Consider the following 22,537-nt stretch of genomic DNA (forward strand, 5'->3'; position numbering starts at 1 on the left):
AGCTCATTGGTTTTCTATAATCCTGAACTAAACAATTCCAGAAGAACTTAAAAATAACAGCAGGCGGAGGAAAATGTGGTTTTGTGCCATAAGGTCTTGAAACATTCAGTTATGGTTTGATGCTGTTCAATGTTCAGTTGCATAATTTGGAGGAAGAATTATTTCCATTTTAAACAAACATCAAACTATATAGAAAGCTAGTTGATTCTCATGCATGACAAAGGCATTTACAGACAACTTACTCACCTGCTCAACAAATATTTACTGAGTATCTACCATGTGCCAAACACTGTTATAGGTGTTACTGTTTACTGCTCAGGAAATATTTACTATTTACTGGTTAGGCAGGAGGAGAAGGGGGTGACACAGGATGAGATGGTTGGATGGCATCACTGGCTCAATAGATATGAATTTGAGCAAACTCTAGGAGATAATGGAGACAGATGAGCCTGGCATGCTGCAGTCCATGGGGTTGAAAAGAGATGGACATGACTGAGCAACTGAACAATAATTTACTGCTCCAGAATGACATTTCTGAAGATAGTCTGATGGGAGACAAGTAAAATGTCATAGTTTAAACTCATGGTTAATCTGAACCCTGTGAAATTCTTACTAAAAACTATTCAAATGCTCTGAAAGGATGTAGGTAAGATAAAAGCAACATAGCTATCATGTCCAAGAATACTAGTTTTATCATATAATTTTAATAAATCTCATTTTTATAGATGGGAAAACTAAGGCTTGGACAGGGTAAGAAATCCAGTCACATAGCAAATAAGGGATGAATTCAAAGATTCAAACTCAGGTTTGTCTGACTCTCAAGACCCTGTTTTTCTCACCACCAGGAGCTGTTTTCTAAATTTTTCTATGTATGTTTGTTCCAAGAGGAAACAGCAGAAATTTGGGGAATGCTCAAATTAAAAACAGACAAAGGAAGCTGTTAGAAAGAAGCTATCTCATTATAAACAGACCACAAAATTTGAGGCAAGAAACTCTAGTTGTTTCTAGTGTTTTGCTTCAACACAGTGACCGTTTAATGCATGCTGCTCAGATAATTTTGCACTGTAGGTTTTCAGTAGCAAAATTTGCAATTCTATTCCCTCACCTAATTTCAGCATCTTTTTGGAGTAAGAATTCACAAGTCTACAAGGCTCCACCCTAAATTTGCTTCAGCATTATACAATGTGACGCTACACAATTGCCAATGTTGAAGTGTAAGAATGTCATCCATCCATCCATCCATCCCACAAGTAATTACTGATTTCCTATCGTGTGGCAGATAGTCCTCAAGATATGGAAAATGTAATGATGACTAAGACTCTAAGATCCTTGTCCTCAAGGAGTTGACATTCTAGAGGCAGAGAGAATCGATAAGCAAGAAAAAAAAAAACCACATAGGGAAGAAATTTTGATTGTGATGTACTGTTAACAAAACAAACTGGGTGATATTAGAGTAGCTGAGTGGGAGGTGGGAAGGTATTTCATCAGACAGGTTGTCATGGAAGGTCCTAAAGAGGTAATTCGAACTGAGATGAAAAAAAAATGAGAAGCCAATCACGGAAAAGGCAGGGGAGAGAAAACTCCAGGGAGAGGGAACAACAAGGCGTCTGGTACACTGAGGAAACTGAGAAGAGGCCAGGAAAATGTGAGGGCAGAGGACTGATGATGAGGTTGAAGGAGGCGGAAGTCTGAGCATGCGCAGGACTACAGGCAAGAACCCTACGTTTATCTCAAGTGCAATGGAAGCTATCATGCGCATTAAGCAAGAAATGACAACCATTTGGCCTGTGGAGAACCAACTATGTTAGTGATATTAGGTCTGACTAATATTTATTGAGTGCCTACTAAGCACCAGGCATGTTTAGAACACTTTAATGCAATTTAATTAACTTAATCTAATATCCTCTTTGAGACAGGCACTAATAAGATGTACTGCAGTCCATGGGGCTGCAAAGAGTCAGACACGACCGAGCAATTGAACTGAACTGAGTAAGACAGGCATACAAAACTAGCACTACAAAGCCACCTCCCTGAGACCAGAGTAAGCTGCGGGTATGAATTCAAACATGTCAACTCCAGAATCTCCTTCTGAACACCCATGCTGTGTAACCCCTTTAGGAATGAAGGCATGGAAGCAGTGAACCCACATGGAGACCACTGCATAGCAGAAATGAGAGATGACAGTGGTTTGACTGAGGCGGTAGTAGTAAAAATTGAGAAAAGGAGATGGGTTGGGGATACATTAGTTATGACTTTAGTTATGACAATGAAAAGTAGGAGGTCAAGAATACCTTCCAGGTTCTTTGCTTAAGCAATGGAGAATATGGTGGTCATTTCTGAATTGGAGAAAAATGGGTTTATGAGTTTACAGAGGGTGAAATTAAGAATTCTGGTTTTGATGGGACTTCCCTGGTGGTCCAGTGGTTAGGAATATGCCTTCCAATGCAGGAGATGCGGGTTCCATCCCTAGTCAGGGAACTAAGATCCCACATGCTGTAGGGCAATTAAGCCCATGTGCCGCAAATAGAGAGTCCACGTATTACAACTATCAAATGTGTACCACAACTACTGAATATACATGCCACAACGAAGAGGCGATGAAGGGCCCACACACCACAGGGAAGACCCAGCTCACCCTCCCCGCAAAAAGGAATTCTGCTTTTGATATATGTTAAACCTGAGGCACTGGAGATATCAAATAGGCAGTTGGATATGTGAGCCTAAAGCTCAGAGGAGGCTTCCCAGGTGGCACTAGCAGTGAAGAACACAGCTGCCAATGCAAGAGACTTAAGAGACGTGGGTTCAATCCCTGGGTGGGGAAAATCCCCTGGAGGAGGCTGTGGCAACCCACTCCAGTATTCTTGCCTGGAGAATCCCAGGGATAAAGAGCCTGGCGGGCTGCAGTCCATGGGGTCGCACGGAGTTGGACACGACTGAAGTGACTTTGTGTGCACACAAAGCTGAGAGGAGAGGTTGGCTTGGAGAGCATCACCATCCTGCAAGTGAGGGATTTAAAGATCTGAGCCCCTGGGGAGGGCAGGAAGAGAAGAGGACTGAGGACTAAGGCACGCGCACACGGTGAGGCAGGAGGGGGCAGGACAGAGCCAACGGGAACTCTCAAAGGGTGGACCAAAGGAGCCAAGGAGGAAAATCTTTCCCAATAAAGAGGCTTGTTCAACTGTATTGAGTCATGCCGGGAAATCAAGGAAAATGACGGCAGACAAGAGAATGTCAGATCTGCTAATGTGGTCACTCCCATGCTTGACAAGGACAGATTACGGAGACAGGATGTTGGTGAAGTTTTGCTCGTGAAGAGGAACAGGGAAGTAGAATGGCAGCTGCAAAGCGATGAGGGGGTCAAAGGGAGCTTATTTACTCTGAAGGATGTGTAAACACAAACATATGTATGTCCTGATGGAGGTGAACTTGTTAGAGCAATTGGAATGAAACACCTCCACTAAGACATGTAACCTACGTCTATAAAAACCAAGCAGAAAAGAGAGAAATTATTTAATGAAAGTTTCCCTGGTTTCTTAGAGACGAAGCAATCACTTCCCATATAAACACTCCCGGGATTTCTGAGCTATTTTGGAGCCTCGAGTGCTCCCATAAAAGTCATTCTGGTGCAGCCCTGGGCAGGAAAAAAGGATATGTAGTGAGGCAAGGTGAGACGAGTCGGTCTCTTCATGGGACCTGTGCTTTCTCTGAAATAAAGGCTTCTACTTGGTTTTCTACCAAGCGTCAAATTGTCTCGTTTGTAGGAGCAACCACAGGGGGAATTTAGAAGGGAAAACAAGTTGGTCCAAATAGTCAGCGCAGCATAATGACACATTTATCTAAGAGATTGGGTGAGGGAGCAAGCGATGCTGCAATTGGGAACCAGGGTGGCTCAGTCACTGCCAGGAGACAGGTGAGCCCCGGGAGGTGGGTGGGGGAATTCTTCTGTCTCTCAAGCTCTTATTTCCCCTGCCCTTTCTTTCACAGGGTTATGAGCTTTCCAAAATAGGGATGTTACTAATGCTTCTGATCTTCCCTTTCCTTAGTGATACAAGTTTATTTGCAGCTTCTAAATCATGGGTCTATAAAGACTTTTTTTTTAAGGTTCCTTACTGGGAGAAGATAGCAGACAGGGAAAGGCATCGCAGGAGAGGAGCTGGCAGGTAGGAAGGAAAGAAGAGACACACAGGGAGTCAGACAGGGAAGCTATCTTTTGATCTCTTGAAAACCGTATAACAAGGAAACCCAAACCCACTCTGAAGAAAGAAAGTGAAGTCGCTCAGTTTCTTTGAGACCCCATGGACTGTAACCTACCAGACTCCTCTGTCCATGGGATTTTTCAGGCAAGAGTACTGGAGTGGGTTGCCATTTCCTTCTCCACAGGATCTTCCCGACCCAGGGATCGAACCCCAGTCTCCCGCATTGCGGGCAGATACTTTACCATCTGAGCCACCAGGGAAACCACTCTTAGGACACCTGAATTACAGGGACCTCTCTTGTAGCAAACCCCTTTCCAGGTGGCACAAGTGGTAAACAACCTGCCTGCCAATGCAGGAGATATAAGAGATGCAGGTTCAATCCCTGGGTTGGGAAGATCCCCTGCAGAAGGAAATGGCAACCCACTCTAGTATTTCTTGCCTGGAAAACTTCCACAGACAGAGGCAGACACTCTTGTAGCAATGCAAATCTTTTCCCCTTCCTTTCTATTTTTTTCTCACATTGAACATTTGAAGATAGCGATGATCAAGATGCAGTAAAGCATTAAAATGGAGAAATACTGAAGTACATTAAGGAAAAAGCAATGCTTATTATACAGTCCAATTCCTACATCTTGATCTTTCTATTTGAAAAAAAAAAAGAATTGTTTTAGAGAATATATATGAATCAGGGTATTAATTTTTTTAAAAAGACACAAACACAGAAATGAGACAGAGATGCTCAGGAATAAAGTTAATTTCAGTGACATTCAATAAATGAAATTCTGAATTTTGAAAAGTCAGCCTCAGAGATGAAATGTCCATCCACAGAAGAATGGCTGAATAAATGAAGCCCTCCATCCAGGGGAACCCAAGCTGTCAGTGCAGTGAATGGGGGCACCTCTATGTACTGACAAGCAGTGACAGGTACAGGTATCGTCTAGAATACACACTCCTGGAGGGCAGAAGTCCTGTCAGGGTTGTTCATCACTGTTGTTCAGCTCCTAGGATAGCACCTTGTCCACAATAGGTGTTTGATAAACATTTACTTAGAAAGGATCACGGGTCACTAAAGCAGGATCTCACGCTGGGAAAAAGCAATGTAAGTGTGATTACATGTACTCTGACATATGTGTTTGCACATGGGTCTTAGTTTTGAATTGAAAACATATAATCATTAGCATTAAAGAAAAGATAACCCTCACACACACCTCAGGATAACTAGAAGGGCAGGTTAGGGTATACAGGGTCTCAAGAATTCTGAGGGCTGGGTCAACACCTAAAAGGAATCCTATCTTCAGGGACCCCCCCTAGGCTAAAGAGAAGAGAATGAAGCAGGGCCAGCTGGGAAGGAGGAGGAGGCATGCTGGGAAGCTTCATGCTGAGTGGGGGCGGGGCGGGGGGCAGAAGCTGAAGGACGGGTTTCTACCAGGTGCGGGTGAGAGCTGGGCGAGCCCCCATGATGAGCACTGGGAAGTTTGGTTAGGGTTCTCTAAAAAAGAGACAGCAGTCAGCCTGACATGACTGGCCTCCTGCGGCGGGAGGAGTATAACCCGGGTGATGAGCAGAGGGCGGGCACCTTGACCACCCAGCAGTGCATGGAGCAGCTGGGAAGGTCTCTGCTCTGGGAGACATGGGGCCCGACAGTGTCTCCAAAGCAGGAGATGCCACGAGCAGTCCAAGCCCAAGGGCAGCAGAGGTTTGGTGCAGAGGTTTGGTGGGTGCTAGCAAAGCCAGCTAACAGAACAGGTGCAGCCAGCAGTCTTGTCTCCCCTGGGCTTTTTCAGAGTAAAATCCACCCCCAGGGCGGTGGGGCAGGGGGCTGGCCAGGGTCAAGTTGAGTCCTGGGAAATGTGGGTATGTGGCTTTGTCCTGAATTCCTCCTTCACTCTGAACTGGGGTGCTGTTATCTAGACGAAGTAGGTGCCATATACTGAGATGGGAATTCAGTGGGATGAAGAGGTGAAGACAGAGAATCCACCGTTAGGTTTGGTGGTGCGGTGAGGATCCTGAGAATTTCACAGGCATCAATTAATGGGGAAAGGAGGAGGAAAACCTGACTGGAGTTGCATGAACAGAGAGCTTAGGCATCACCTCCTCCAGAATGCTTTGCTGATTCCCCAGCCTTCCACCTCTCCTGCTGCCAGACACACAGATGTGTTCAGACCTTACACACTCATATAGATAGATACACATACACACACCAATCACTACACACATGTACCTCACACACACTTCTCACACTTACATATACACACACAGTTAAATAAAACAAACTGGATGGCTATTTTTCCTTCCTGGCTTACAAGTACCAACTCCAGAGTGGGATATTTTCTGATTTTCTTAGCAAGAGAGCTCTCCTCTAGCTGTTACAGCACTGGGGGCCTGTTCCCTTACACCAATGACTCTTTCTGATAATTAGAGACACTGAATTCCTCTGGACAGGAATGTTTCTTTCATGTAATAAACCAATTATATCCCCTGGATGAGGGCATGGCAACCCACTCCAGTATTCTTGCCTGGAGAATTCCACGGACAGAGGAGCCTGGCAGGCTACAGTCCATGGGGTCACAGAAAGTCGGACACGACTGAGTGACTAACAACTTCTATTACAGGACATGTTCGAAGGCGACTACTTCTTCGTTTTATGCCATTTCTGTTCACAAAAGGTTCCACACGATGCTTTACTTTAAGATGGCAGGGAAACCTGTGTCAAGCCCCTTGACTGACTTCAGCTGCTGATATCTCTGGCTTCTCTTCACAGCTCCAGACCTTTATCTCAAGTGCAGCAAAGCCTAATCTGAGTTCATTCACCTGACTCATCCTCCTCGCCAGTCCTGCTACTTCATTGGGGTTCATCCGGTGGAAATGTAGACCCATTCTGCTTGAAACTGGTGACTAAGACACATACATTCTGGCTCCAGTCCTCACACTTATTATTTTATCATTTTTCACTTTAGACTGTCACCACAATGGCCTTCAAACCAGGCAGGCTCTCATCATCATTCTGTCTCCTCCTATCCAATCTTCCACATGTAATCAGAATGATTTTTCTAAATTATAAATCTAGTCATAAACCAGAAAACCCTTCCCTGCAGGGGAGGATGTTAAGGAATTGCAAAATGGCAGTCCAAGAGTCAAATCCAGCTACTTATGTATGTTATTTGACCCATATAGTGGAAAAAAAAGAGAAAAAAGCACTGAATTTTTAAAACTCTTAACTATTGTTAGAAGGGGCACACACTGTCCAGTTCTAGAGTCCAAACCTATTGTCATCTATCCAGGTGGCCTCACTCTTTATTTTACTGGTTCACTTCCTGTATGGACCCTGGACCTCAGGGATCAAGTTTTTCACAAGGTGAACAAAGCCTTTCCTGCTCTGGTCCTGCTCACCTTTCTAATCTTATTTCATGCTTTTAACTCAGGTCTGCTGATGCCAAGGCTCATGTTTATCTACTACACCACACTAACAAATGCTACTTCGTTGAACCCTTGGGCTTATGAAATGTGAGAGGCCAGTGCAGATAATAAATAGAGCAACAAACTCAAATTACAAGGAAGGAGTGTTTGTGTGTCGAGTGGGTGTGGGTAAACATGACCAGATACAAAATCACTGAGATAAAGGCAGTTGTGTGGGAAATGCCTCCACACATGTCATCCCATTTATTGATATTTTATCAGGGTGAAGGCAGTAAAATACTTGATTTTTCCAATCCCTGTGTTTTATTCATCTTTGCACCCTTAGCCTGATCCTTAGCAGGCACTGAATAAATGCTCATTAGATTAATATGTTTTTATGGAAGTTTGCAAAAAGCTGAATGTCTTGCTACTCCCAGGCCTCAGTTTCTCTTTTTTTTCCCATCTCTCTCAGTGAACCTACTGGCTGTTTAGGGCACATTCATGTTGTACCCAGTACAACTACTTCCAATGTACCTCAAATCATCCTAATGCCAAAATAAGTAAATGCAAAAGAATTAAAAGTCTGGCCACAGATAGTATATCCAGAAAGATGGTTATCCAGGAAAATAGAGGAAGGACATGCTTTCTCCTCCCTTTAACTTCTCTACCATCTGAACACAAGTTAAGCCCACTATGTAGACATAAATAATACTATCGCTAAGACTAATGCCGTGGGAATTGTAAATACAGACTGAGAAGCTGTAATTTCCAGGACCTGTGGAATCATTTTCCTTGTCCCATGCCATGGTTTTACCAGCTTGGCTGGCCACCACTTCTGCCGTCTTTGACCCTTGTGCATCTTGGAATGCCACTGGGGGATACCCCTCACATCCCTCATACAAAATCCCTAAACACACGCAGACCACAAAACAGAGAGGCTCAGACTTCACTAGGTAAAAGTCATCCAGAAAGTCTATAAAATACAGATTCCTGGGCCCTTCCATCCTGGAATAACAAGCTAGGGCAGTGCCAAAGCATCTGCATTTTAAACTAGCTTTCCTGAGGATCTGACAGTAGACAAGCACCACACTCTGAAGGGATAAACAGCGTCATAGACAGAATCCTACAGCATGAAAGATGTTCACAGTAAGTGCCATGGTTTGCTCTCAGGCATGGTCCAACTCCAACCTTTCACTATTCACACTAAGTATTTTTTTTTTTATTAAATGGCAAAAAACTTTTGTTCTTGTCCCCCTAATTGCAGTTACCACATCCTCGAAGAAGCACTGTCTATGTGCCCTTCATTTGCGACCTATTTCATTAGGTACTTACTTCTGACGCTGAGGCAGTTAAGCATCAGAAATATGTATCATGCAACAAAGCCTAGGTCCCATTCTTATTAAAATGATACTAAATTCTTAGGGTTTTAGTTGGTTTTTTTTTTTTTTCTTCACAGCAGGTTGGCAGTCATTCAATTATAGTGTAATTCAGTACTGCAGCTCACTTCAGTTTAATCAGTTCATCTCAATTCTGATCATTATATTCAATGGCTTACTCTATCCAGATGCCAAGTTTCCTCAACTGGACAAAAGCATAGCAGAAATATTTCTGTTTGGCAAGGCAAAGCAGATTTTTGAAGGCATTATCATGCCTTGGCAGGGCACTAGTCAGGTTGTAATTTGCTGTAATTGTTCTTCCCACAAACAGCCACAATGATTACCTCTAGGTCACTGCACCCAAAGACGGAGTTCTTCTCAGCCACTGTAACTACCAAAGTTATTTCTGTAAACACCTTACTCAGAATTAGACTGCAAAGAATCAGTTTCTCAGATGCTGATTGATGAGAAGTGATTGATCTGGTACATGCTTTTTAGTGGGTTAGGCCATACACTTGACTGTGTATGTGTGTACACATTAGAAACATGGAAATAACTCAGAGCAATCACTGGTCTCCCATAAAACCATCAGTGTACCGAATGCATCATTTCCTCCACCTGCTATGTTTACAAGGCGCCCCAAGGAGAACTAGCCTAAAGCCCAGCAATCCATCTGCCTCCCCGTTCCACGGGGTAATTATTGCCTCAACTAAGCAAAGAGAACTGCGTGGCATGCTGCTGATCACGTCAGCTGACTGCTGTAAGTGACTGACTTACCCAGGTCATTAGAGTTCCTAATAGTGGCCGGAGTTGTGGTCACAATGACAAACACACAAACACAATGCCCTAACAACAGCAACAAAAAGGTGGGGGCGCTGAGGGGAGAGAAAAATGGGCAGAGGCCTAGATTCAGTGGGCCACACCCAGAACACAAATCACGGATGAGGGTTTTTGTCACTTCTCATGGACATGTTCAAACAAGAAACAAGGAGAGAGGGGAGGGAGAGGGAAGGAAGACAGGACGATTTGATGAGAAAACATTGGTTCAAAAAACTGACAAAAAACGAAAGAGAGGACATGAAAGCAGGGTTGTTTGTTTGTTTAACTTTTTAAACTGTACTTTCTTAGGTATTTTTTTTTTTAAGAAAGCATTAGTCAACATTTTTTAAGAATGCACAATTTTTTCTTTGCCATACACACAAAAGAGGGCCTGGCCTCCAACACAATATAAGCCTAACTGTGCCCACCTGAGGTCACAGTGACTAAGGTCAAATACAAACTGTAAGGAATAGACCCCTTTAACAGGAGGATGATGTCCAAGTGCAAAAACACACGTGCTGACGAAACGCACAAAGCATATGCATCTCTTCAGAGAAATTCTGCTAGTAAGAAGCTATTAAGAGAAGAGCTCTTTGGGGACACACCCCATATGAATTGCAAAAGGTCACATACAGCTTCTTCCCTCTGAAATGAGACAGAGACAACAGACAAATTAGCATACAGAATATCAAATCATTAAATGTTCCTTGTCTAGGCTCCTGTGGGAAGGAAAGGGAGAAGGCAGTGGAGAAAGAGAAGGAAGAATGTAGGTAAAAAATGGACAGGTCACTCTGAAAATAGTGCCGGGCTTTTAATTCAATAGATCAGCAAAATTAAAGGAAAAACGTGAGGGTGGAGGTGGAGGACATTTCAATATGGAGTTGTCATTTATTTTGCTGAAGTATAACTCCAACCACTGTCAGGATTTTTTGTTATAATACAAATGATAGGAAAGCCAGACTCTCAAAATAAAGGATAATCCTTCATAATAAGTAAATTTAACTTTATATAAATTCAGTGAACTATTCTTAAAAAAACTGAGTATCTTAGGATATATGATGCTATCCATAATTTATACAGCCTTTGCTACAGATTTAGAGAAAGAATCTAGTTTGCAGTTTTAAAACTGTAATTTTCAAATTAAATTGCATTGTGATAGAGCAACAGCATTCTCTCTCATTTAACTAGCAGATTGTAAGAATCCCTCTTTCTTGTTAGTGAAAGGTGATGATTTATAATAAAGAAAACAAACTAATGTAGAATGATCACAGTAAAGTTAGGAAGTTATGGTAGTAACAGATATCTCTATATTATTTGAGTTTCATTGTAGCAACGGATGGTATTTTTACAGTTTGCATGTACTTTGGTCTCTCACTTAACTGCCATGATAACCAACATATTTTGTGGTTTCAGCATTACAGTGGCTGGATTAAAACAAGCTATTTCCCCCTGTTGGTTGGATGTGTTTTACATTCTCAACTTCACTGCCTGCAGCTTTAATACTCCCCATAGTACTAAACCCATTTATTTCTCATCCACCAACTGACCTCTGAAAGCATCATTAACACACCCCCCCAAAGACCTTGCTCCTGTCAGTTTTAGTCAGCATAGCACTCAAAAGCCATCATGGGGTTTTACCAGGCTCTTAGGAGAGGAAAGTAAAGAATGACAAGGCACCAACCCAAACCTTGGGGAACTGCCAAGAAGGAAGATGAGACCCCAGAACAGAGAGAGTCTTATCTGGAGGCAGGATGCAAGACTGAAGATCAAAAGGTAGGTTTATAGACACCAGTCATTAGACGCTTGTGCCACTCAATTCTCAGCTAGTTAATGGCACAAGGATCAATATTTACTTTTGATTTTCATGTATAGCATTATGGCCTTAGTGGGAGACAGGACTCCTGGGAAGAAGGGTTGATCCAGGAAATGGGTCTTGGAAAGAATGATTTATGGCTGAAATTAACAATTTTATCTGTTTGCCAAATATATTTTTTAAGATCTGTCTGGGGCTCTTTCTTTTGCTTTGACCAACTTTTTCTTTTTTGCTGGTAACACTGCTCATGCTAAAGTCAGTCAGAGAGAAGGTGATGATGTGGAGAGATTTTCAGGAATAAATGTGGAATTGAGTTACGCAAACAAAGCTGTGTCAGTATGAAATGATAGTCCCCTGGGTTCATCCACGTTCAGCAAGAGTGATTTCTGAGCTCGGAAAGGGAGTGAAAGTAAACAGCATTACATTCTGCTAACGCCACTTTGAGTTCCAGGAATCTTTACAGCTCCAGTAGTTTTCCTTTTGTTTTCTTCCTGGGAGAATGTCAAGCAAACCATCAGTGGGTCTCCATTTTACACTGGATTCAGCAATAATTAGTTTTAAAATATAATATTTTGATATAATATTTTCAAAATCAAACAGAGAATCTGAGGCATTGTGGAGAAAAGGATTTAAAAATAGGCAGCAGAGTATTTCTGATATACACCTTATGTATTTTATGAATTTATGAATTATTTTGTGAAAGTATATAATAAATCTAAAGCTACACTTCTGAAATCTCTGAAAATGTAATCACCGGTACTAACTTCAATGGAATATTGTATCCTGCTTAATTAGGGCCTTAATCATAGCACCTTGATTCATCTGTCCCTTTTCATGCATGTGTTAATCTTCAGATTACATTTTCCCTAAATAAATTCTAAGAATTACCCTTTGTGAAACATTCTTCATGAATCATAAGACAGTCACTCCTTTAAATTTTACCCCAATTCCTAATGCTTCTCAAAGAATATAAGTCCTTCTAGGTCACGTGCTTCAATTTGTATGATAGACTCTGTTGAGCGATAATGGCAGCACCTCTAGAAGGTAGGTAGGGATCTGTGCCTTTACCAAATATGCTCACAGCTCTAAGGAAACTTCCTTAAACATGTATCAAATCTGACATATGTTCTTGTATTAAGAACCATCATTTCTCAAGCACTTCTGCAGGGCAGGCCCTGTGCTAGGAATACATTTAAATTAGTAGTCTCTTTCAACCTCTCAGCTACTCTACAAGGTAGGTATTATCAACCCATTTTATGGATGTAACAACTGAGGCTTAAGGAGGTTAAGCAATTTGCCCAAGGTCCAACACCTTGTAAGGGCTCGTAGAAAGGCCAGGCCTGTAAGTTCAAAGCCTGTCTTCTTTCCCTCTAAAATACAAGGTCAAGCCAGGACTGGGATATAAACCACCTTGATCTTGACCTCATTCATTAGGACTTGCTTTATCTTTGGGAATTTCAGAAACAGAAGTACCCAGGCTTACAAAGATTGCTTGCATGAAATGTAAGCTACGTTTTCCAGATTTAACCAAGAAATATATTTTACAGTCATAGAAAAAAGAAGTTAAGATTTCACATAGAAAATTATCACCTAGAATAACATAAAAACAGGGATGAAATTCCATCGGGTTGAACCATTCGAAACTGCTGTATCCCTAGGTTAAAAGAGTCAAAAAGATGCAGCCTCGTATTATTCATCCTAATAACAGACATCTGCTCAGAGACTCTAAGGGGCCCGTTCCAGGTCCACTCACAACGCACCCGCAGGGTACTCACTTCCTGCCTTCGTTCCCATGGGTATCGTACCTGAGCAGAAGCTGTTGCTGCTCACGGTCCTCGCTGAGCGCCCAGAGCTGCTGGGGTTGAACTCTCTGCTCTCTTCCTCCGAGAAAGGAGACTCAGAGGCTGGGGACACCTTGTGCTGTTGCTGAGGCAGATGGGGCCGAAGAATCAAACGGGGAATCCGGCTTCGGGCAATCTCCTTCTCATGATGCTGTACTCTCAGCTCCTTCTCCAAATCGGACATCAGAGAGAAAACAAAAGGACACTTGTTGCCCCCTCTGAACTCCAGTCTGCTCCTTCTGGGCTCAGTGTCTGCGGAGCCACATTTCTGAATATTAAATCTTCACAGAGCAGTCCTTGTTTCAGTATCTAAAATGAGCTCCAAAATTCTTCTACTAAGCTAAGCCTTCTAATTTATTGAAGATCACACACTGCAGCATGGATGTGTATACACACACACACACACACACATACACTTTCAGCTGCTAGCAGGAAGGCTATTCCTTTCTCTCATGTCTAACTCACCTTGCCACTCTGGTTTTTCCTAGCACATTCAAGCTTTCAGCTCTCTCAAAGGCTCTTTATAACTCACAGCACACTCTGATTATTACTTGATTTCCTCCAGACTTCCATTTTGCTTTCCCTGAATTAGCTGTGACAATCTGACTTCTGTTTTCCTGTCTCCTGACAAAGCAGACCCCTATACCTGAAACAGTTTCCCTAGATATTCATGCAGCCTTATCTTTCAAATGCACCCCCTCTTCCGGCCAGGATTTTAATTATTCATTAATATCCTGGTACACAAGGCTTGTTGCCAACAGAAAAGCAAACAAAAATTCAATACCGGGTAAGATGGCTCCGCCTTTCTCATCATGTTTAGCTTTTGTTTTCCTTACAGGACACTCAAATGAAGACATTTTTTCTCCCTCTCTCTCTCCTTCAAAACACAGCATCAAGTGCAGAGGGCTTTGAAGATGTCCCAAAGCAGTATTTCAGTAATATTTTCCCATTTTTAAAGTGCTTTGCCAGCCATCATTTTGTTTAATCTTTCCAACAACAGAGGCCACGGAGAGCACACTAATTTGCGTCCCTATTTACAGATGAGGAAACTGAAGCTAAAAGAGGCAGAGATGCTCAGCCAAGACTGCTGCACATCACCTAGAAGCAGAACGGGAGCCTGCAGTCAAGAGCTGGTCGGTTGGGGTCACCCCCACCCTTCCTTATTAAAATGGACTCCCAGGACGGGCTCTCTGCAGAAAAAAACCCACCGCTCCCTCCAACCTCTGCAACTGAAAAAGGGCTTTGGATTAGGTAACGAACACTGTGGAAACATGACCTCCTGCTCATTTCCACGCGGCTTACCAGGAAGGGTCGCTGCCAAAGTAAACACCTCTGAGAGGCCCTCACAGAGCAGGAATTGAAGGGAAAGTCCCAGCCGCGGGTAACTCCCGAGGTCGCTCAGGCACCCGCCCTATCCAGGGGCGAGAGCCGCACCCAGCCTGGAATCTGTGCTGTCACCCGGCAGGTATCACACGCCAGCCGCTCCGCTGGGCACCACGCGGACCCTGAACCAATGCTGGAGTTCTTATTTCTCAGTCACCAGTATATCAAATCCTTTTTAGTCACATCGCACAAGGAGGACGACGATTGAGAGCTAGATCCCCAATCTCCAATTTCGGGGAATGGGATTAACCCTTCGGAGTCCTTCTTTTTAAATCCTCAGTGTCAACCCTCCAAACACCGTACTACCTCCCCATCTCCCGGGCCTCGGATCTCATCACCTGGGCGACAGTCCCCTGCTTTCTTATTGCGCCCGCCACCTCGGCGTCCCCGTCCACCGCAATCCTAAAGGTCATCCCTCCAGCTCTCACCTGATCCGCGTCCCTCCCCGCAGTGCCCACCTCTCCTCTCCCTCCGGCGCTCGCTGACACAGCCATCGAGCCCTCCGGACGTGCCCTCCTTACCTTGGTCTCCCGAAGGGGTCCCATCGCGCTGCCGCCCGCCGGCTCCTCGCGCCGCCGCTGCCGCCGTCCAGGAGGTGGCACCTGCGGGCACCAGGGGCGAGGAGACTACGCTGAGCCGGAGCGCGCCGCGGGCGGCCGCTGCTGCGGGGCCGACGCGCCGCCGCCGCCGCTGGCGCTGGGCTCCGAGGGCGCGCCCCGCCGCCCCGCCCCGGCCGGACACGTGGTGCCACCGCGGCTGCTGTCGCGCCGCCCTCTCCCCGAACCTCCCTCACCTGCCGGCCCCCGACAAGGCTCCTCGGCGAGCCCCGCCTGCCCGACTTGGCCGCGGGCTCTCCTCCCAGATCAGCGCGCCTCTCCCGTTCTGCCGAGCCCGACCCTAAGAGGGGGTCGCGGACAGACGCTCGGAGCATCTTCAGTCCGGAGAAGCCCAACACCCCCTTTTAGGCACCTGGTATGGGGTTCGAAAGGGGTGCACGTGGGAGAGAAGAACCCAGAAGAGCTGGGACATCACGGAGAGCCAGTCTGTACCAAGGGAAAGTTTTGCCTGGCGGCCCCTCCCTGTCCTCCAGGTTTTCTGTCCGCGTCCAGCTTCCCGCACAATTACCTCGCCGGAGAAACGGGGTGGGCCGCCCTCCACCCGGACCCCTGGCAAGCCAGTGCTGCAGGCCTAACACAGCATCTGGGTTCCAGGATCTCGGAGGCTGCGCTCCTCCTCAGGGGGTTTGCATCAGAAGGGCCTGGCTTTGGCGGCGCGGCGCAGCCGCAGGGAGGGAACGGCAGGCTTGGGAAGCCGGGCTGCCCGCTCTTCAGCTTCGAACCACCGCCGCCCGCCCGCCCGCCGGGAGTCAGTGCCCGGCGCGCGGCTCTGGCGACGCCTCACTCGAACTCAGAAAACCGGTTCAGGGCGGCACTCCTCTCGCTTCTAGCGAAGTGCCTATATGCCTAAAGTTCTTGACCTCTCTGAACTAAAAGTTTATGCTCGTTAAATTTGAGGGATAATAATAATAACAGCCTCGTCAAGCGTAGCTGCTGCTGCTGCTGCTGCTGCTAAGTCGCTTCAGTCGTGTTCGACTCTGTGCGACCCCATAGACGGCAGCCCACCAGGCTCCCCATCCCTGGGATTCTCCAGGCAAGAACACTGGAGTGGGTTGCCATTTCCTTCTCCAGTGCATGAAAGGGAAAAGTGAAAGTGAAGTCGCTCAGTCGTATCCGACTCTTCGCCACCCCATCGACTGCAGCCTACCAGGCTGCTCCGTCCATGGGATTTTCCAGGCAAGTGTAGCTAGGAGGATTAAAAAAAACAGCTGTACCTACTGTTTGAACAGAACTTTCCAAAGGGCAGTGAAGTCTCCTCCAGCTCTTCCATTCAGTATTTGCTGCATCCTCTTACGTGATAGAAAAAGCATTTGAGAAAGATAAATATGTTCAAAAAAAAGCTCTAAAACCTGTCCAACTGAGGACTTCCAATAGGGATCATCCATCGTGTGGGCCTTAATTTATTACACTTCAGTTTTATCTGATAATGCGAGTCTGCATATAATAATTTAGAGGCCCTTTATTTCAGAATTGGAGAATATTATAAGTAGCAATGTGGATGGAGAACAGTCTGATTGTTACACCCAGTGTTAGGGAGGACGGGAGGACGATGGTCCTTAAAGATGGTATCTGAACCTGAACCATCTTGTTTGTCCTCTAAAAAGCATTTTTTCTGAGTCTTCAACTTTCAAGTCCAGGAATGTACAGTGAGTCTAGAAAGAGCTTGAAATCAGAGGATTAGTGAAATCAATTTGCCTCCTCTATATCCATAAAGAAGTTTTATTACATACATCTTCGTGTCTTTTCAATCTACTTAGCTCTCTTAAGCAGTGAAGTTGATAATCTTAAGATTTTTTATTTCATCAGGGAGAGGTGATTAATTCATACTTTTATACAGCTGATAGCTGTCTCAGATATGGGCTTCAGGAAAGTGACATTCCAGAATTCCTACAATTATAAGCCCGAATTATGAGCCCAAGGACATACACTGTGAGATAGGATTGAACTGTTAAGGTGTTTCTGAGGTCCCTCTTGAGAATTAAATCTGGAAGCGTAAAAGCAGAAACACCCTCCACTGAGTTGTCCAAGTCAGAATTTCACATTCTTGACTTTTCCTTCCTATGGCCCCCAAACAGCAGAAACCACAAATGATCTTCATGCTACCCTAGAAATAATATCTTGAATCTGATTACTTCTAGCCTCTGTTTGATCGCATTATCTTCACTTAGAGACTAAACCACAAATGTCCTGGATTATTACAATAGTGGCCTAACTAAAGTTGTTTTCCTTCCAACTTTGCCTCTCATTCCTCTCTTGCCAGTTTTGCAATTTTTCCACAAGGCCTTTCTAGCCATGCTTCTTCATTACAACTCATTACTGATTTCCCAGTTGTCCTCTAAGTAATACTCAAAGTCCTGAATGTGGCATAAAGGCCTTTCCTGGTCTGGCTTTGTGTACATCTCCCATCTCATTTCTCTCCACTGCTCTTCTGAGATCCTCCCTCCCCTTAGCAATCCTCCCACTACCACCCCCTCCGTCTACTGCCCCTGCCACTCCCCCTCCACATACAGATGGACATCCCTCAAATTGTGGCACTTGCAGTTCTCAGGAAGTATCGTGTTCTCTTTTCCCTCTAAACTACTGCACACAGTTGGTCCCTTTGTCTAGAGCATTTCTTGTACCCCACTACCCATCCTCCTCAACTCCTACAGATCCATTAAGTTTCATTTTAGAAACACCTTCTTCCAGGAAACCTCCCTTGATCTCCCCAAAAGAGAAGTCCTTACATATTTCCCGGACACCTGTATGCAATTCACCTGGGTAGAGCTGTTATGATTTTGTATCAGAATCCCCTACTTATTTGTCTGTCTTCACCAGGGATGTAGGCAGTGCCTAGTACAGGTCCTGACGCCATGAGTAAGTGACAGTCGCTCAGTTGTGTCTGATTCTTTGTGACCCCATGGACTTTTGCCTGCCAGGCTCCTCTGTGCATGGAATTCTCCAGGCAAGAATACTGGAGTGGGTTACCATCCCCTTCCCCACCTGACACCGTAGGCACTCCATATTTAACAGTCAAATGAATGAATCATGAATGAATGAATTCTCTAACTCCTTAAGGGGCCCAACAGTACAAGATAAAGAACATAGATACAACTTCTGTTTAGAAAATGACTCAGATAAAGCTACCTCCAATATGTCTTTGTATTTGATGATGGGGTGTGTGCCTTAAAAAAATCCAACATGTGTTCAGTGAAAGCCTTTTACTGCAGAAGTGCGGGCCTTGAGAGGCTGTGCTGTAGCCCTGTTGTCACCATAGCAACCCTGCTAAGGGAAAGGCTGATGATTTAGTGTTCAAACGCCTCTTAGCTCTGTACTTTTGGAACCCAAGCCTGTTTTTATGCTGTTCTAAAAGGCAAGTTTTACAAATGCTAATATCTGTCTTGCCTTTAATTTCACTCAAGTGTTTCTCACGTCTTTAAGAGAAGTGTCTTATAACATTAGGATCATACCATCAAAGAGAGATAATCTAATACAGTATAATATAGTCAGCTCTGATCTGCTCAAAAATGTCCTCTACCTCAATACTTCTTCTCTGGTTTTCAAATTCTGTGGTTTTTCCTTTAGAAATGACTACAATGCTGATTTTTTTTAGAAAGTAACTACTTCGAAGGTTGGAATTCTTCGAGATTATACATAATGCCCCTGCCCAGACCTAGGAAGAACAGGGGAGATAGGGTACGGCAGATTGGGAGACAAGGGATGTGTTTATGTAATTATGTCCCCAAATCTGGGGTAAATTAATTGCTGCTTGGCTTATGTGAAATTTGTAATTAAATGATTCATACCTTTCATGTGCACACAACTTTCTATTTTCAGAGCTCTCTCACATGTATAATCTTATTTGAGCCCCCTCCCCGCAAATCTTGTGATGTGCATGTCATCAATCCCTGAAACCAGATAAGTCATAAAGGACAGGTTTTTCTTGACAGGAAGCCCCCAGACTGCAAACTTCACAGAAAAGATCATACAAATATACAAATGCACGGCCACAGAGGAAAAAAAAAAAAAACACACATCTGCACCATTCAACCGAGATACCTCCCGCTCCCCCACGTTCATTCGCTCGCTCTGCCTCTCAGCTCACCTGCGTATGCTGGGGGCTCCCTCAGATTCAGTCAGGGCTGACAAAGCACCAGCTCCTAATCCTATCAGCGGTGTGAGCCAGTGCCGCCGTCTGTCTCAGTGACCCGATGTTGGGTGATCTGCACAGCAACAAGGAGCAGCTGACGTGCTTTACAACACGTCATGAAGAAAAGAAACTGCATTCTGGGGCATCCTGGGATTTTTCTCTCTCTCTTTTTTTTTTTTTTTTTTTTGTGGTGGGGTGGAGACCCATATTTTTCTTAACCAGGGAGAGAGCTGCCTGCTTTCCCATAAGAGCATGTGTGAGTGAATCAACCCCCCTCTTCTCCTATGTGTTATTGTTTCTATACAGTTAAGGGATTTTGATGTTGTGAAACTGTAATGGGTAGAATTCTGCAAGGTCACTCCCTGAGGAGGGGGTCCAGAGAGTATCTGAAGCAATCGGGGGAGTGGGTACCTGAGGTAAGGCTGGCTGGAACATTCATTGGGTTCAGAGTGTGTCAATTATCTCTGCCCTGCAAAGGAGTCTTCAGTCAGAGAGAGCTCTCAAATGAAGAACAGAGATGAAGGGAAAGTCCAGGTGGGGAGGCAGAGGTTGGGGGTTGGAGGCTCTGAAGGATGGTAAGGATACAGTCTTCTGCTTGCCTGATGGGGCAGCAGACATGAGGTAATCCTCCCCAAAGCCATTTGCTGTTTGTGGCCTTTTGTCGATTTGTGAGAATCAGGGACGATATTAGCCAAAGACACAGGTATGGTGATTGTATCGAACAAACTTGGGAAACATAGATGGACAAGTATGCTTACTGGGATAGTAGATTAGAATGATGGAGATTAAGATGCCCAGAAAGTATGAGTGTCAAGGATGCCACTCAGATAGGAGAAACTGAGCCTTGAGATACTTCAAATGATGGGACAAGACAGGGAGATGTACGGATCTCGAGACTTCCAGAAAAGGCAGAGGAAGTTTTCTGTGAGGTCGACATAGGAAGGCCTAAATCCAGAGGCTCAATTCTGGGTCTTTCTTTCCCAGGAGATCAAGGAAAACCAGAAAGTGTGAGCAGGACTGGGCCTTTCAAAGCTGCCTGAACCCACTGGGATTAGCTAGCTACCTAGAGAGACGAGGTGTGAAGGCTGAGCTTCTCCTCATACCTGGCAGGTGCAGAACAGGTCCCTCAGCTGAAAGGCTCTGATGGACTCATTCAGCATCCACAGCAGTCTAGGCTTAAAAAAAATGTTATAATCTGGACTCTCAGAAAGCAGGTCTGTGGTTAGATTTGTTACATTAAGATAAAACAATCTGTTCTCCCTTATATCATTTATTTCCATGAATTTGCTTTCCCTTCAGTTTTCTAGTAAATGTGCTTTTATATTTTTAACAGTAATTCTGCCTTTATTTCTGCTAAAAGACTGGAGGAAAAGAGGAGGATTTTGAGACTGTCTCCTGGAAGGATGAGAGCGGTTTTGCAAAGTGGAGAAGAGCGCCCCTAGAGGCCAACTACTATGATGGCAGCTACAGGAGCCCAGGGGGAACCTGGAAGCACCAGCCAGGGGCACTGCTGGTCAGGGGTGGAGGGATTACTTCTGCAGTTGTGCAGCTGAGGACACATTTGATTTCTGCTCTGTTTCCACCTCCTAGGCCATTCCTGTGAACCATTTTCCTTTATCACAAGAAATCATGTGATCTAGTAAATAAATTTAGTCCTTGCTATGTAGCTGCCCTGGTGGCTCAGTGGTAAAGAACCTGCCCACAATGCAGGAGATGTGGGATGGACCCCTGGGTGGGGAAGATCCCCTGGAGAAGGAAATGGAAACCCACTCCAGTATTCTTGCCTGGAGAATTTCATGGACAGAGGAGCCTGGTGGGGTACAGTCGATGGGGTCGCAAAGAGTCAGACACAACGTAGTGACTAAACAACAGCAATGTAATTGCAGCTCTTTTCCAGTCCACTGCAGAAACGTCTGTAGGAAGATAAATCCAGAATTTGGGAATCTAGTCTAGTTGTTTCACCTGCCCATGTTTCATCTGTCCTCTCTAGCTCTTTCATCAGAGAGAAAAATGCTTTTAAAAAGATAAATTTTCATGTTTTATTTTTAAAGGTACTAAAACCACACAGTCAAAATTTTGACAAATAAAAGAAAAATATTACTCATCATCTCATTGCCCCAACATCAATTATCCACATTCCTTCTGTTAGCATTTTCGTGTATTTGCTTTCAGGCTTATCTACCGTGCATCAAAAATAGCACTGTTAAAATGAGAATGTGATTCTAAGTGACATATGGCATTTTAGGCCTTCAATGCCATCATATCCGGCTATTTCTGGATGACTGTGGTAGGCTAATACCGACTGTTCTCTCATAAAATACCTTCTGTTTGTCTTCTGATTGGGCACGAATCCTCTGAGATAGGATGCTCTCAGCTTGTTGACAAACAGCTGGAGCTGCTGCTGGAAGTTCAGAGCACAAGCCTGGCTTCCCAAGTCCCTGGTGTCAATTACACTAGCCAAAAGTTTCAGGAAGAGCTGGTGGGGGGAGAGTTAGCAAGTCCAGACTGGAGAAATGACTCCAGGTTGGTAGGTTGGTAGAAACACTGTGTCCCTTGCTATTCAAAAGTGTAGCTACTAGCTTGCCATAATGTGATGTTAATTGGAAGGAGAGCAGGAACATGAAATGAGGTTCCCAAAGTCTGAAAAAAGATTTGTAATGGAAAAATGCACTTTAATAGAGGACAAGAATTCTCAAGTCCTAGAGACCAGATTTGAGTCCTCTGCCTCTTTCTCACTGCATGACCTTAAACAAGTTTTTAACCCCTCTGGGACTCAGCGGGTAATAAACCTTTGTCTAATGTTAGTTTAAAAAAGAAGGAAGGAAGGAAGGAAAGAAGAAAGATCAGGTTGCACCTGTTAGTGTTTCTGGACAAATTAACTTTTCTCATTCTCATTTTCTCACCTATAAGAGGACTTAATAACAGTAATTTGTTCGTACTACTGTTGTAAGTAAGGGTCAGATAACA

The 22,537-nt window shown here is 44.5% G+C and overlaps 1 protein-coding gene across 4 annotated transcripts in view; it reads right to left on the reverse strand.

Moving 5' to 3' along the window:
• LOC120860675 (syntabulin-like) overlaps positions 1-21,103 on the reverse strand; it is an 87,686-nt gene extending 66,583 nt beyond the window's left edge. The window contains exons 1-3 of one of the 4 annotated variants that reach the window (XM_040236423.1): positions 19,526-21,103; positions 15,346-15,426; positions 13,406-13,607 (exon numbers count right to left, since the gene is read on the reverse strand). In XM_040236423.1, coding sequence (XP_040092357.1) covers positions 13,406-13,607; positions 15,346-15,369 — 226 coding nt within the window. In that variant the 5' untranslated portion in view covers positions 15,370-15,426; positions 19,526-21,103. Of the gene's footprint in view, positions 1-13,405; positions 13,611-15,345; positions 15,427-19,525 lie in introns of all 4 variants that reach the window. The other 3 variants (XM_040236422.1, XM_040236425.1, XM_040236424.1) reach the window with 3 other exon arrangements.
• Between the last annotated feature and the right edge of the window lie 1,434 nt (positions 21,104-22,537).

Source organism: Oryx dammah, unplaced genomic scaffold (assembly GCF_014754425.2).
Source record: "Oryx dammah isolate SB20612 unplaced genomic scaffold, SCBI_Odam_1.1 HiC_scaffold_11163, whole genome shotgun sequence".
Classification (NCBI taxonomy): Eukaryota; Metazoa; Chordata; class Mammalia; order Artiodactyla; family Bovidae; genus Oryx; species Oryx dammah.